This window comes from Ambystoma mexicanum, chromosome 1p (genome assembly GCF_040938575.1).
Source record: "Ambystoma mexicanum isolate Mex_15411 chromosome 1p, UKY_AmexF1_1, whole genome shotgun sequence".
NCBI lineage: Eukaryota > Metazoa > Chordata > Amphibia > Caudata > Ambystomatidae > Ambystoma > Ambystoma mexicanum.
The window spans coordinates 657,109,596-657,126,731 of record NC_090921.1 but is presented as its reverse complement, the minus strand read 5'-3'; the positions used below and the strand labels follow the sequence as shown (position 1 = coordinate 657,126,731).

The 17,136-nt window shown below is 47.5% G+C and overlaps 1 protein-coding gene across 2 annotated transcripts in view; it reads left to right on the top strand.

Annotated features, from left to right (window-relative positions):
* The window catches only part of LPL (lipoprotein lipase), a 251,284-nt gene that overhangs the window by 218,016 nt on the left and 16,132 nt on the right, over positions 1-17,136 (top strand). For both annotated transcript variants that reach the window (XM_069649721.1, XM_069649722.1), the window contains exon 9: positions 879-986. In XM_069649721.1, the coding sequence (XP_069505822.1) occupies positions 879-986 (108 nt within the window). The remainder of the gene's footprint in view (positions 1-878; positions 987-17,136) is intronic.

Genomic DNA, 17,136 nt, shown 5'->3' with positions numbered 1-17,136 from the left:
TTTTCTCTTATGTAGGGTGCTATTGGAGGGGGAGGAATGGCCAAGTATGCATCACGGGGATACAGGGAGTGGAGGGGAGCAGGCAGTGGCGTGGAGGAGGTGGGTGGCTGGTTCATCCCCCTAAACCTTGGATAATTGAACCACAAATATTCTCGAGTCAGCTGCCATGTGGTTCCATTGCACTTGGATCACCTCCAGCAAGCCATGGCCTTTTACCCATATTGCGCCGGTTCCCCTCCCATTTTAAGTAAACACTTTACAGTGTCAAAATGCAAACTGTTGTTGATTAAAATGCAGGACTGCCTGAAGGTGACCTTCATGATGTGACCTCAGTTCGCGGCTTTGATGCTATTGCTTTTCCTGGTCTGGCATAACGTGCAGTCCTTTGCTTTCATTGCCTATCTGTACAGTTACATTGGCCCTCATTACAACTCAGGCGGTAAGGGGTTTACGGCGCCGTAAACAGCACCGACCCTTACCGCCTGAGTACGAGGTCCCTTAGCGCCATGGCGGACTTAACACCTGCTTTTAGCATGTGTTAAAATCCATGGCGCTAAGGGACCATGGAGTTAATTACGCCACCGTAATTTACGGTGGCGTAATTAACGCCTTCCCCACTCCCATTATGCCCTATGGGGCAAAAATGGGAATGGGGAAGGGTAAATGGGGATTGGGGACTTACCGCCCCGCCAAGGTCGGAATGGGGCGGTAAGTCTGCCAACCACCATGGCGTAAACGTAGTTTACGCCATGGTGGTAAAGTCACGGCCCAGGCGGTAACTTACCGCCTGGGTCGTAATGAGGGCCATTGTGTGCTTGAACACAGTGTCTGCTTTGGAAGTGGGCTTACTTCTTTGGTTGCATTCCTTTGCTCCTTAGGTTGGTGTTGTGTTCGAAGGATGGCGTCTACTCCCATCTGAAACGCGGCAAGGGCCCTGTGGTGTTTGTGAAGTGTCAAGACAACGCATCCAGCAAACAGAATGACTGGTAAGGACTTGCTACCACCTTAGCACCCTAAACTGGGACCCCAGACCTGTTCCTCAGTGACAAGTGGGCAAGGATGGACTTGATGGATGAGAATTCGAAGCACTGCTTGCTCAATGCTGCTTCCTAAGCGCCATCATGTTGTCACTGAGATCTGCTGTTCTGCTTGTTCTGTATTTCCCTAGATTGTCAATTACTTTGCCTTGTGCTGCTGGCGTTCCTAATTTCTCTCTTTTAAAAGTGCCTCTGCTAGTTTCTTCTCTGAAATGTATTGATGTCCTGTCTTGCAAAACTGTTTCAAAAGGAACGTGTAAAGGACCTTGCACGCCAAGATTCATAATGTTTACTTAATTATAGGGGATATTGTGTAAGTGTTGCTGTATTAAATGGACATGCCAGTACAGCAGACGGAACAAACATGAGAAACAGGGCCAAGATCAGGATTAACAATCTTCATTTTATGCATGCATTCTTATTAGGACTGCACTCAATAAATATTCTACTTTTAGGAAGCCAGAGGGCGCTGTCTAAGTCAGAGTTGAAGAGTTCAAAGATAAACTATTACCTGCGGTCGTTGAATGTTTAGGGAGGGCAACCACCTGTAGAGCCTGGTCAGGGGATTCCCAGAGTTCCCCCCTCTATAAGAGAAAAGGGAGCTGGCTGAGAGTCAAGGGGCAGGGGAGCAGGATTGCTGGGTAAAGAGGAGGCAGGACCCTTAGAAGTACATGATAAACAGAGGTTCAGACAAAATTAACCCCCTCCCCCCACCTCCCTACGGTATGCACTCCTCCGTAAGTCAGACCATTTCTAGGCTGGAAACTAAACTAGGCCACAGGTAAAGGGACAGGAAACAGTCCTTCTCCTGCTTCTCCCCCATCCAGGAACATCATCCCGGTGGTGATCGGGAACACTCCTGCGGTTCAGGAAAGAACGGAACACCCGACTCTTCAGGGAATCCCTAGCCGAAACCTAGGTAACTCTGGACCCAGTTCTACCACTGCTCTGGACCCATCGTAAACCCCTCTTGTTTCTGGGGCTCTTGTCGAGCGCTCCATTGCTCTTGAGCTGGATGGGCCCTTTATAAAACATCAAAAAAAGTACAAAATAAGAGTGGTGCTCCCTAAAAAGGTGAATTTTGAGCTACTTTTGGAATCACAGGAGGCGGTCTGATGGGACAGTGATTATATTTCACTGTCTGAACATAGGCTGAGTACGCGGTTGTCTGTTTTTTTCTTTTTGTTTTACTCCTTTTGTTGGTGTTGACAAACACACATGAAGGTTTGGGCCACTCGAGCTCTGTCGCTCGGACAACGATGGTTGATCAATCGTCTTTACACATTTGATAACTTTAGTCAAATGGTTGTACCTGAAATAGCTAATACAATCATTTCAGCAATAAAGAACTGAATGTATAACACTTCACATGTTGCCAACAGTGGTACTGCTGTGGGAAGAGCAGGCATCTGATCACTTGGCCTCACAGTTTTCGTTTAAATACGAGCTGTAGACTGCATCATTTGAAGACTTTGGTTTTTGTGTGTGAATTTCATATACTCATCCTAACGTGGTAGTCTGAAAAGATTTGTCTGGGGATTGGTTGGTATGGTTGCAGTACCAGGATACTCCATTAGTGACTGCAGCTATCAAAGGCTACCGAATAACAGGAATTGAATTCACTTCTTTTCACCTAACTGCAATAAATAGTCATGATCCATAAGAGAAGCAACATCAGAATACTGCATAGCCCTGAAATCTTTGAGCAGCACCTTCAATGAAAGGCCCTGATATGGATGTGACATTTGCCACCAGCCTAGCCATGTTGTTCTTTGAAGACTAATATGCCCCTTGCTCTTACCCACCCCAGAACCCTGACTGGCTTCAACAGACCCCTCCAATCACCCCTTTTCCTTCACTCAGTATGGCATGTCTTGCCCACACCAGGACCATCGCTTCTACCCCTTTACCCGTCGGCTCCTTACCCTCTCTCACACACACGTCTTGCACCCAAACACACTAAACTCAGAGGCAGAGATTGCCCCTCAGCCTCTACTCTTCATGCCTCACCACCCCTTCACCGCTCCACCATCCTCACTTTTTCTAGCCCCTCTATTTGACCTCCCTGTCACCCAAGCCCCCCTCCTACCTCATTCAACACAAACTTTCCCCCCTACATATCCCCCCTCTGCCTGGACACGACTCCCCAACAGAGCCAAGCCCGGCACAACCCACCCCCCTTCCAACCACGGCTCTGATGCCTCTCCTCTTGCAAATGCTGACCACTGCCCGCTCACTGTTCCTGCTCTCTATCCGCCCCTCACACTCTCTGCTCCCACCTACTGAATCCCTCAACACATCCAAAACCACCTCTCTGGTCACACAAAGTGACCTGTTCCTACCAGCCACACCATCCTCCCGCTGACCTATACCTTCCCACCAGCCACCTTGACCAACCAAGCCCTCCCTGGCCAGGACACCCTAGGAACCCCCCACCCCATCCTCCCACCAAGTCACCTGCCTCCTTTTCAATGCCCGCTACGGGCCAAAAACAGACACAGGATATTTGACCTCCTAAGCTCCGACAATCATGATCTCATCTTCACCACTGAAAATGTTTCTCAGACGATTTCAGGCCAATCGCACACACATTATTCCCTCCTGTCTACTCGCTCATATCCCACAACAGACCTTCCAGAGGAGACAGAATAGCCATCCTCCTCAAACCTCCCATCTTCCTCACACTCACTGAAACCCAGCCCTGCACAGCTAACTGTGAATCCCTTCTAGTCAAACTCACTTTGCTGCCCAATCTCTTGCACAGCTTCCTACTCCTCTACCAACCACCAAAATATGACAGACATTTCACCAACCAACTGCGACTCACTAGCGACCACACTAGTTAACCAACCAGCACTCACCCTACTTGGGGACTTTAATATCTGGGTTGACGTGCCCAACCCATGACCTAACTCCTGGTTGACAGTCTGGAGGCACTCAACCTTACCCGGCACACCGCAGGACCCACCCACAATGCAGGCCACACCCTTGATTCAATCTTCAGTTCCTCCGACCTCGCCTCGGCACCCACCTCCAAACATCTCCTATGGACAGACCATTCAGCCTTACTTTCTGTCTCTGCACCCTGCCTCCCAAGAACTCCCACCCCCCTGTCACTCAATGTGATTTAAAATGTTGGAACAAGGTCAGAGTACCACCTGACCTAGCTGAAGCACTGCTGCATACCCTCCCTGCATTCCTGGCCACAGTTAGACCCATACGCATCGACCCCTTTGACTCCTGGCTAAATGACTCCCTCCTTCCCCTCACCCCCTCCAACGCCACTCCCTCGCACAAAGGACCAATCCTCAAATGGTTCACCCCCCACCTGAAGGGTAAGCGCAAATGGCGAGCCTCCTGCAGCCCTCTAAGCAAGTTGATGTTCGTCCACCCTAACTGAAATGGCAAATCAGAGATCCAAAATGCCAAAAAAGCCTATTACAATGAAAGAATCCTAAACTGCTGCATCAGCAGCAAAGAGCTCCATAGAATCATCACAGAATTTGTGAACCCACCTCCTCACAAACGCTATGCACTTCCCTTAGTGAACACTTCCACATTACAGATTTATACAGAATGGCCACCCTTAATGCCAAACTCTCTAACCTCACCCCTTTCCTCACACCCGTTCTCCAAGAATCCACCACCTTCCCCCCTCGAAGCCCTTCTTTCTGCTCTTTCAAACCTATCTCGGCAGTGGAATTTGTCAAACTATTATGCAGCAGCCAATCCTTTGGCTCCCCCTTGACCTCTGTCCTGCCTCTCTCATGCAAGAAATCTTCATTTCCACTTGTGCAGGAGAACTGGCAAGATCCATAATTAATGACTTGTACACCCCTGGCGTCTTCCCAGAACCCTTTAAAATTGTGCATGTCAAACCCCTTCTAAAGAAAGTATCCCTCAACCCTCTCAAACAGTAGGCCCATCTGCAACACCTGATTCTTGGCAAAGCTCATCGACCATGCTGCATCCTACCAGCTCAACTGTTTTGTTGAATCCAACAACTGGCTAGACCCCAGGCAATCAGGCTTCCGCCCACACCACAGAACAGAAACCACACTGATCTTGATCTGGGATTACCCCAAAGTCTCTGTAGATTCCGAAGGATGGAAAGCACTTGTTCTTCTTGACCTCTCAACAGCATTTGACACCATCAACCACTCGATCATCCTTGACAGTCCACAAGATTCGGCACCCAACTGGATTGCTCCTTTCCTCAATAACAGGCAGCAAATCACCCTACTCCCCCCTTTCGTCTCCTCTGCACACCCAGTGAGCACTGGTGTACCCCAAGGTGGAGGCCTCTCAACTCTTCTCTTCAACCTTTACATGACCCCTCTGGCAGGGATCATCCGCTCTTACAACCTCACCTGCTATAACTACACTGACGACACACAAATAATTCTGAGAATTCACAAATCGAGTTCTTAACCTCGCCCTGATCTAGCAGTATGTCTCACTGATATTGACAAGTAACCATCTCCTTCTGAACCCAAGGAAAACTGAGATCATGGTCTGCAGCAACACAGCCCTATTCCTACAACCTTCACCATGGCCATCCTGCCTCAGTACTCGCCCCCACCCCACACTTCCACCTCTATCAAAAACCTTGGATGCACAATGCACTCGGGCCTAACCCTGTCTAACCATATCGACAATGTATCCAAATCCTGCCACTACCAGCTTAGGCTTCTGAAGCACATCTTCTCATACCTCTCATACTATAACATATTGCCTGCAATTATGTCCTTTGTTATGACCATATTTGACTATGTGAATTCTGTCTACCTGGGTGTACCAGCCTACCAACTAAAAAAAAAAACAAAGAGTCCAAAATGTGGCTGCCAGACTGCTCCTTGCACTGGGACGAAGGGATCACATCTCACCTGCTCTCAGTACCCTACACTGGCTCCCAATTGGACGAAGGGCTACTTTCAAAATCTTGTGCAGAACTCACTGAGTGGTGCATAAAGTTGGCCCCTTATGCCTTCAAAAAAGATTATGCCTTACCTCCCAATCTGCACCCGAAGGTCAAGAACATCCCTCCTCCTGGACGGTCTGTCTACTCATTCCTGGCACTGACACTGTGGAACTCACTGCCCCTCCCTCCCCAACCCCTCAGATTCGACACAGCCAAGACTACATGGTCTTCTGGAAAGCACTCAAATCCTGGCTTTCCCCTAAATCATATAGGGACAACTTTGGGCCACTCAACCAACCACCAATGGCCAGAACTGGCAGGAACCGCAGCAAGACAGGGCGATACGAGCTGTCAGGACAGGAGGCCTTCCCAATGCCCAGTTCAAACATTACAACTAGGCCAGATCAAATCATCCATCACTATCTTCCCCCAAGTATGCACTCCGTATCAGTCCAGAAGAGGACATCCTCTGTTAATCTTAATACTTATAATTCAATGCACAAATCTACAACCCAGAGCGCAATTGCACTTATGCTCTAAACAACACGACCGGGCCTGCCTGGTTAACCCGTGTCAATCCTACCCATCTGGGAATTAATGCACAGAACTACAAATCCAAATCCTAACAGCACTTATGTTTAAATATTACGAATGGGCCATATCACATCATCCATCGGGAATACAAGGTGGTCTGTGAACAAGCCAGGTTACCCGATCGGCCTAGGAACTGATGAAATTAACTCCCTCTCAAGTGGCACAGCTTCAACCTCGCTTGGTTAGACCTGCTCCACTCCTTCACCGATACGCACTATGCCTTCTCATTGAAGGCAAACCTGAGCATTTGCAGCTCCCGGAAGGGACAATTATGCAATACAATGCCATATTTCTGAACCGTATACTAGGACAGGAATACCCACCCACCTGCTACAAACTATGAACCGGGACCCGGAAAAATGGGCCCACCAGCACTTCTAACCGAACTTCTGAAACAGACAGACTCTGTTTCCACCTCATGAGAAGGCGCCCTGAAACAGGCGATGAATCCGACAGGGAATTTCTCTCAGAGAAACAGCGCTCTGCCAGAATAGACACGGTCAACTCAGTGAATACTGGAAGAACATCAGAACAGGGGCCTTCAATCAAATCCGCACACACTCACGCATACCAATATGCTGACTCTCTCCACTACACCAACAAACAATAGAATGCAGCTATACTCCTCGATCAATTCGGCCAAGCTGCTCACATAACTACTCAACTCTGAGTGTACACAAGCATCTATTCTATCCTCCTTTCTCCAGTGACCTAGACTATGATCCTCAAAGGCATTCAATCCACAGTGCTTTGAAATCATACCAATGATATATAAGGCGCTATACAAATGCACAATAATATAACTAGAGTATGTCCTTGATGACAGCTCATACAATGAATGGCCAGATACGGCGTTGGTGCCACTACACAGACGACTTTCTGATAATCTGGAGATGAGATATCAACTCACTGAGAAGCTTTCATTAGTGGCTGGACTGCAGAACTGAGCATCTTATGTTCGCCTTGCAGCAGAGCAATAAGGAACTTTGATTTGTTGATATTAATATCTTTCAAAGTTCTCTACACCAAGCTGTACAGAAAGGAAAAGCTTCTCAACACTCTATTGCTATGCAGTATGCAACATCCAAGGGCCCAAAAAGACAACTTACCCTAGGGCCAGTTATCGAGGGCAAGACAAAACTGGTTTACCAAACAACTTATCTGAAGGAAGAACACATAACTTTGTGGACAGGTTTATCCTGGTTGCCTGGTGAAACCAGAAAAGAAAAGAGCATGGTATGCACACAGAGAACATCTGATTGACCCTAGGTTCAATAGTTACTCAGGCTAGACTGTTTGGCCACCTTCCTCGGATTTAGCACACATTCTATGAAACTAATAAAACAATATTAGAACACACTGGCACTATTCCAAGACTGACATCTCTTCCCATGTTTGGGTTTTAGAGGAGTAAAAACCTAAGGGTCAAAGTGGCGCATTCCTCAGTAACAAATAAAATTAGAATCTATCAATGACCGTGGCCTGGGTATGGGGAACTATTGTTGGGCACTACCTCTGTAGGAACTTCCTTTCTTGTCCCCTGGTGGTAAACAGAAAACACTTCTTATTTGAGGCGCATCTGTTACAATAACCTAGTCTCTGGGATTGTGAATGAAGGGAAGGTATGCCTACTGCGGATGCATCGATAATGAAGCATACAATCATGTCGTGCCAGGTGTTTTATCTAAATATTTGGTAGAGAGCCTGTGTGATGTCATTAATCCAAGAATGCCACTGTTACAGATACTAATTTCGTTTTGGAGCTTTAACTGATTTTAGGGTGCTTCTATGAAAAATGTGCTAAGTAGGTTTTTTATTAAACATGATCAAAGGAGTAGAAAAGTTCATATAAGAAATATTTGGATTTCATTTATGGTTTCTGAGATATAGCCTCGTAAATTATTGGTACTTCATCGCAAACCCTCGACTGTATGCTCACTAAATTAGAACGTTTTAAATAATTTGCAACTTTCTTGTTGAAATACACTATTTATTAAAACTACAATAGCTATTTACACTCAAAGAGAGAAATTTAGGTTTTACAGCTGATCTTCTGAGTCCCATAGCTAATTTTCATCATCTACAAAATCGTTGTTATCGCAGAGCTCTTCGTTGCCACCACAAATACACAGTTCTGTGCACTGTTCTTTGACACATGTACACCATAACAGCTGTACAATTGATTGTGGTGTACGTGGAAGTGTACACATAGTAGGAGAATATTGATTATCTGCATTGTCCCACCCAAATTGTGATGGCTCTGGGAGATTTCGGCATTGTTGATGAGTGCGTTGTCACCCCATCACCTGGTAATGAGTCCTTAAGATGTATGGTATTAGAGAGGATCTTTTTGGTGGCAGATTTTCTCTTTTATTGTGAACATCCACCAACGCAGTTGACCAATGTCCAACGTTTTTGTTCCTAGCAAGTAGACTTGACAAATGAATCTCTCTATCAATCGATCATCTTCCTTCTTAAATTCTTCTAGACATCCAAGTCTTCCCAAAGCTTCAAGGATTTCTTTTTCTGAAGTCTTGAAAGCTTTCCAGAAAGATAGTTTTCCTTTCTTTGTAACGTTCCCGGTACCATCACACCATGAAAGAGCATGAAGGCCTTGCAATGCCTGCACTTTTGTAGGCTCTAAGCAAGAGCACACACATTTGATTAGTTCAAACTCCTGTGTCAAACATGCTGTCAGATGGGACAAACACTGATCACCACCATGAAAGGAAAAAAACATTGATATCGGGTGATAAAATGTGGAGGGTATTAGCATGACAACCTGATACATAAACAGTGAAGAATTATTTTTGTTTCTAACTCCTCATGTGTGCTTTCAATGTCTCCAACTTCATTTACATCTGATGTCTTGGCTTAATTACTCCAACTGGCTACCAGGCTTCTTCTTATCCTCTGTGCATGCAGAATTGCTTTCATTGAGAGGTAAGCTGTTAACTCATCTTTAGTTTTAGAATGCAATAGGAGGCTTCTCATGGAAAATGTTTAAATATTTGTAGAATCCGTGATTTTGTACTCAACAGGTGTTGCTTTTCCTGATTTTTTCCTTCGCATGTAGTTCTTGAGTGGATTTTCTACATAGGTATCGAATACCAAATGCGTTTCATCATAGTTGAGCAGATAAGGTTCTATTTTCTAGTTGAATACAATTGCAAGGTCATGGCATGTCTTCACATATGATGGTTTCTTCAGTGCTTGCAATTCTGCCATTCCGTCAAGGACAGCTGCTGAATATGTTTGCTATGTTACAGATAATCTTTCCTCAGTAACAAATAAAGAGACCTCTGTCATGTTGTTAAGAAACCTTTGTTCCTCTTCCAGTATCTTCATCAGCTTGCTTTTTATTGCAGCTAAAACCATTGTACCATCTAAACATAGAAAGAGGCACTACAGAAAATGTGTAATTACTCAAGAATTCCTGTAGATCAATGCCATTTCGACTATTTGAAGCAATCAGCAAGCGTGTGAACAAAGAGCGATCTGCCTTCAATTGCACTATGACGTCTGATATGTTTCTCTTAACTTTGTGTACACTTTTACACAGCTGAAGGTTCTTTCTTCAATGGAGCCCACATGGTAGAACTGTCTAATTCAATCCAGTCTTCTTTAGAGCGGTTGTACACTCTGCAACCTTTTTCTGTCATTCTTCATATACCCATCTGAATTTTTTCATCAAAAACTGCCTTTGTCGAGATGCCAATGTTTTCCATGATAATTCACGGGATTAGTCAATGCCCTGATCGAGTTGTAGATAAATTGAACATTTTACGTTTGGCGTGTTGCTCTGGATGCTGTTAGGTGGTGATGTTTTGACGGTCCATAATCTGTGATTACTACAATTTATTTGTGCTTCCATAGACAGCCTTGTCAGCTCAGTAGAGGCTAAAAAGAATTGTGCTAGAGTCTGTTTCTTTTGAGTAATAGTAACCACACCATCAAGACTTTCATTGCCCTGTTTTGATATTCCAGAGCTTCATCTGACCATAAAGCCCAAAAGGGTACTTGCCTTTCTGAAACACATTCCGCAAGTCTGGTTATTTACTTTCAATCTTTTTTCATTTTTTCTTGGTACCATGCTATCATACTTGCGTAGTTTATCAAATTGAGATCGAAAAAGTACCTAACAAACTCTTCAAGTGACGCAAGGTGTAAATCACAGTTTGCAGTTCGGACCGATCTGATAAATAAAAGCATTGTGTCCACCATACAAATGTACTGAAGAGCCACTCAGAGTGTTGGTTTTTCTTGAGATTCTTTAACTCCAAATGCTTCCATTTTGGCCATTACATTCAAATTTGTCAGAACTGTCACAATGTAATTAGGGACTGATTTAGTTTTTTGGAGCCATCCACTTTTAAGCTCAGGTTCCATCCTTTCCTTGATTTCAACATGCTCTTTGTAAAATGCATTGATGCATTTGAACATTGCAAGCCTTAGAGACGCGTGTGCTTCAACTGCTCTCCTTACACACTTCCTGATAGGATCTTTGACACAACATTCACATCATAAAGTACAGTTAAGGTGACATCAATGACTGTACCATCCAAGAAAGAACCCATAGCTCAACGTATCTCCATTTTTTAATGTAGCTCATCTTGTCTAAGTAAGTTCTTTGACAAGTCTTTTTTAGCCATACCTAGTTTTACAACAGGCTTGTAAAGGCTAAGATCCAATGCTACAACTGTTTTTGATTCTGGTGTGACAACAGATGTTATTTTCTCCAACTTCTTCATGAATGTGAGCTGTGTTTGTGTGCTGGTTGGGCTGGCATCGATGAGTTGGAGTACACAGCCTCTAGTTTCTTTAGTTGGAGGATCGCTTATAATGGAATTGTGAGATGACCAAGTCGGAAGTGGAGTGAATGGTTCTGTCTCTGTCTCACATTAATCAGTCTCGGTTTCTTCAGTGAGATTACAATGTGTATGCAGGAACTCTTCATTGAAACATTCTTGAAAATCACTCAAAGGCAAGACTTTCTTAATCATCCATAGTAGGTCCTCAAGCCTGTTGGAATCTAAAATAACCTTATTTCTCTCTGTATAATCAGTGATTTGACTGCTTAAAGGAGTCTATGGTTTACACCCTTTGGGAATGTTGCAAGACATGACCTCAGGCAGGGACCGAGGAATCTTCTGCAGTGATCAAAGTGATGATGATCCTGATTTGACTCATCCTTCTCCTTATAGACCATCATAACTGTAGCGTGGAAAATTCCTTGACCATACAGAGTATCCTTGAGGAAGTCAATGTTGTCAGCAGCACAATAGACAAATCTGCCTCTGACCAGCTCTGAGGGAATGTAAGATCCTCCACACACATCCAAGTGTTTAATTACCTCTGTGGCTATTTGTGCCTCAAACCGAAGGACTCTTGTGTAATCTATAGAAACTCTCATGCTATACAGAAATTGAATTATACATTTTCAGTGGGTAGATGTGTGCATTGTGAGCCCAACTGCCACTTGCAAGGGCATTTTGCGGGTATGCTGTGTGGTCGAAGTGCTCACGTAGGAAGCTTGTCGTAGCATTTAATATATAAACATCTGTGACAATTTATGGATCCTGTTCATTAAAGTGGTATCCTGCTTTTCTGAATTCGTTTTCATATCCATCTGTCCTTGACAGCACCACTTGACCAACTTCCTTTGGAACATCTGCCAAATCCACTTCTTCAAAACTTCCAATAAATGTCCATGTTTCACACGTTAGTACGGCTCTATGTAAAATCGTAGCTTCTTCAAGAAGGTTTCTCATATTTTTCTCATTATCCTCACATTCTTTTTCTGCATGAGATAGTGCAACATCTGATGTTACTTTCAGTGAGACTCATCTATCTATCTATCTAGATTCTTTTATTGCGCCCCCTAACCCAAAGGCCTCAGGGCGCACACAAAAGAGAAAGAATGAGAGAAGTAACACATAAACAGTTAAACAAACAGCAGGACAAAGAGACAGAAATAGAAACATATAGACGTGGTGGGCCAGATAGGACAGCCAGCAACGCCTGCACAAGAAATATTGGGTGTTAAAGGAGGCAAAATTAGAGAAATTATTGCGGCAATCTGGGGAGATTATCCCTGATTTGCGTCAAAGAGATACGTTTATAACTGTTTTTTAAAACCAGCCAATGAATTACTCTCAGCCAGATATCCGGGAATGGAGTTCCATAAAGTGGGAGCCCACAGATTGAAACTAGCACCCCCAATTTTCTTCATCAAATGACAAGGGTTGGATCAGAGAAACACCACCATTGGATCGTAGTGTATGACCGATGGGCTTCTTTTTTATCCTAGCTGTGAGATCGGAAGGGGCATCACCCCGCAGACATTTAAATACAATAGACAGATCCTTATGCTGCAGCCGTTGTTTAACCGGTAGCCAGTGCAAACTCTGCCTGGCCTCAGAGATGTGCATGTTACGCTTGAGTCCAAACACTGCCCGCACTGCACTGTTCTGAACCACCTGCAAAGATTTAAGATTGGTCTGTGATGTGCCAAAAAAGAGACTATTACAATAGTCTAGGCAATAAGGGCAAGGTTTTCTTTCAACAGATAGGGCCGTATTTGCCAAAGAAGCTGGATATAAAAATGGCAAGAGGATTTCAGATAACTGATCTGTCGATTGAAAGACAATTGAGGATCAAAAAAGACTCTGAGAGGGTAATTCATAGAATTCAGCGCACAAGTGGCGCATGCGGCTGGCGCACAGTCTGCGCCTGCGAATCCCTGCGCCAGCCGCGTGCGCTAAAATCCATTTCCGCGCACAGCGTATTCATGGATTCCAGCTACCAAAACCAGCCGTGGTGCACAGTGGTGCAGCGACCCTGCAGCAGCGTCAGTTACGCCCCCAAGAACGCCTCTCGCGCAGGGAAAAGCCATCAAAATCTCCAATCCAGCGCAAAGGGCTGCGCTAACCCTGTACCAGCACGGCAAGCGGGCTACGTGTATCACTGGGGTGCGCGGAAAGTTCCACACGCGATTTCAGCAGGGTACGCGTATTTCAGGGGTGCGCGGGAAGTTCCACACGCGATTTCAGCAGGGTACGTGTATTTCAGGGGTGCGCGGGAAGTTCCACACGCGATTGGCCCCGTGCGAGCAGGGTACGCGTATTTCAGGGGTGCGCGGGAAGTTCCACATGCGATTCCATCAGGGTACGTGTATTTCAGGGGTGCGCGGGAAGTTCCACACGTGATTGGCCCCGTGCGAGCAGGGTACGCGTATTTCAGGGGTGCGCGGGAAGTTCCACACGCGATTCCATCAGGGTACGTGTATTTCAGGGGTGTGCGGGAAGTTCCACACGCGATTGGCCCCGTGCGAGCAGGGTACGCGTATTTCAGGGGTGCGCGGGAAGTTCCACACGCGATTCCATCAGGGTACGTGTATTTCAGGGGTGCGCGGGAAGTTCCACACGCGATTTCAGCAGGGTACGTGTATTTCAGGGGTGTGCGGGAAGTTCCACACGCGATTTCAGCAGGGTACGTGTATTTCAGGGGTGCGCGGGAAGTTCCACATGCGATTGGCCCCGTGCGAGCAGGGTACGCGTATTTCAAGGGTGCGCGGGAAGTTCCACGCGCGATTCCATCAGGGTACGTGTATTTCAGGGGTGCGCGGGAAGTTCCACACGCGATTTCAGCAGGGTACGTGTATTTTAGGGGTGTGCGGGAAGTTCCACACGCGATTTCAGCAGGGTACGCGTATTTCAGGGGTGCGCGGGAAGTTCCACACGCGATTTCAGCAGGGTATATGTATTTCAGGGGTGCGCGGGAAGTTCCACACGTGATTGGCCCTGTGCGAGCAGGGTATGCGTATTTCAGGGGTGCGCGGGAAGTTCCACACGCGATTCCATCAGGGTACGTGTATTTAAGGGGTGTGCGGGAAGTTCCACACGCGATTGGCCCTGTGCGAGCAGGGTACGCGTATGTCAGGGGTGCGCGGGAAGTTCCACACGGGATTCCATCAGGGTACGTGTATTTCTGGGGTGCGCGGGAAGTTCCACACGCGATTCCATCAGGGTAAGTGTATTTCTGGGGTGTGCAGGAAGTTCCACACGCGATTTCAGCAGGGTACGTGTATTTCAGGGGTGCGTGGGAAGTTCCACACGCGATTTCAGCAGGGTACATGTATTTCAGGGGTCCTGGGGAGTACTACACGTGAATTGGCTGTATGGGTCCTCCCAGGTGTTCGCTCTACAACCTCCACGGCCCCTGCAGGCAGCCCACACCACGGGGGACTACCCTGCACCCCTGCTCATGTCCCGCAGGCAGCCCATCCACCATGGGCATGCCCCCCAGCCAAGCCACATGTCACCTTGCACTACTGATCAACAATGCATGTCTCCCAGCATCCACACCCCCCAGCAGTCAGGGGCACCCTCCACCAGGCCCCCACTCCTGTCTCCCTGCACCCCCAGCACTGTGGGGCACCTGCCAGCAGGCCCCCACTCATGTCCAACTCATGTCCCCTGCACCCCCACCCCCCAGCACTGTGGGGCACCTGTCAGCAGACCCCCACTCATGTCCAACTCATGTTCCCCTGCACCCCCACCCCCCAGCACTGTGGGGCACCTGCCAGCAGGCCCCCACTCATGTCCAACTCATGTTCCCCTGCACCCCCACCCCCCAGCACTGTGGGGCACCTGCCAGCAGGCCCCCACTCATGTCCAACTCATGTTCCCCTGCACCCCCACCCCTCAGCACTGTGGGGCACCTGCCAGCAGGCCCCCACTCATGTCCAACTCATGTTCCTCAGCCAACATGTCATCACAATCTAGATCCCTGGTCCCTATGGTCAGCCTCCAAATGCAAAACACCCACCCGAGTATTGCATCCACCCACTTAGAAATGGCAATAACATGATAGAACACCAATTGCAAGTTTGGAAACGAACACATGTCCCTCACATACACCCAATGGGTGTCAGTGAATCTCAAAACCCATATCATGATATGCATGAAACCAATGAGATGATACCACACATTGAAGTTTGATCAAAAAATATGTATTAAAGGATGCATGAATTGAATCAAAAATAAACTAACAGAAATGGGAATGTAAAAAAAGTAAAAAGAAGCATGTCCGTGAAAAAATGCAAAACCAAAAATCAGAATCCAAAGGAATGGTGTCCAAAGTCACAGTCCACAAAAGAAAATCCAATGGGAAATTATAATTGAAAGCCATTGCTCCATGGGTAAATTTTAAAAAGAAAAGAAAATCCAACAGTGAACTATGTACAGGTGAACAAGCCAGGGTCCATGATCGCAACAAAAGAAATGAAACCTATCTAACAACACTACCTAATAAAAAATAACTATATACAAAAATGTGGCCCATTGTCCAAAAGGTCCAAAGAAAATGCAAAAACAAAGGAAACCTAACACTAACTACATAACTATTTACATGGGCAGCGGGCTAGTCCAACGGCTCACTGGATGTTGTCATGGGCCAGGGCATCATCGAACTCCTGTTCAATGGCTTAGAGGCGGGCATGTTCCCTGGCCCCGAGGTCTCGCAGGGATAAGGCAGTGTCCAGCTCCAACTCCCTGTGAAGACCCTCGAGGCACTCAGCCCGCCTCAGCGCCCTCCGCATGGAGTTCTCCGCCCTGACCATTGTGAGCTGTTCCTCCTCTGCCCGCTGCCGCTCCGCACCTATCTGCTGGCCCAACCGCTCCCACACGGATGCCACTCCCATTCCAGGGTTCTCCTGCCCTCTGGCCGATGCCTGCACCCCTGATGTTGATGGGCCCGAGCCATGATGCCTCCCACGTCGAGCCTGCCGCTGCCTCCGACGCAACTGCCTGTGCCAGCACGACGGCATCCAGGCTGATGGAATCCACTGACGCCGTCGTGCACGTGCCCTGCCCGATGATGCCGTCACATCCTCCATCTGCTGGGGTCCAGTTGCTGGTGTGTCCACCCCTGCTGGACCTCCGACTCCCGACTGTGGCAGGGATGGGATCCCCACCGAGCCGACTGCATTGGTCGGGGCAGGTCCACAGGGGGCCCTGGTGGCATCTGGGCCGGAAGACGGCATGGAGAACGACTGGTGCATAGTCTCCACAGAGGAGGAGAGGGTCGCCAGATTGACCGACACATGTAGGAAACCCCCGACCATGGCCGATCCCAACTGGGCCACGTCGGCACAGTGCTCTCCATGATGACGTGCATGCTCCTCCCGGGAAGCACGCACCTCATCACGAATTGCACCTGTGCGCAACGCGACACCAATCAGGACCTTCTCCATACGGCCAGGGGTCCCCTGGTCCGCAGGTGGAGGGGAGTCAGATGACATGGACATCCCCCCTACCTGCGGACGGGCCTGGGATGGGGCATCCCTGCTGGTGCATGGTGGTGCAGTCACAGTGTCAGGGACAGTGACATGCACAGGCCCCTCCACGGCGACCTGTGCTGCCTCCTGCCCCTGGGCTGCAACACTTGCACCAGCAGGGATGCCCCCACCAGGCCCCATGTGCACCTCAGTAGCGGCCTCCTCCTCCTCTGTGGAAACCACCAACCTGGATGGCTCCACCCCATCTTCCGCCGTTGCAAGCCCCTGTGGGGGCTCACCCACCC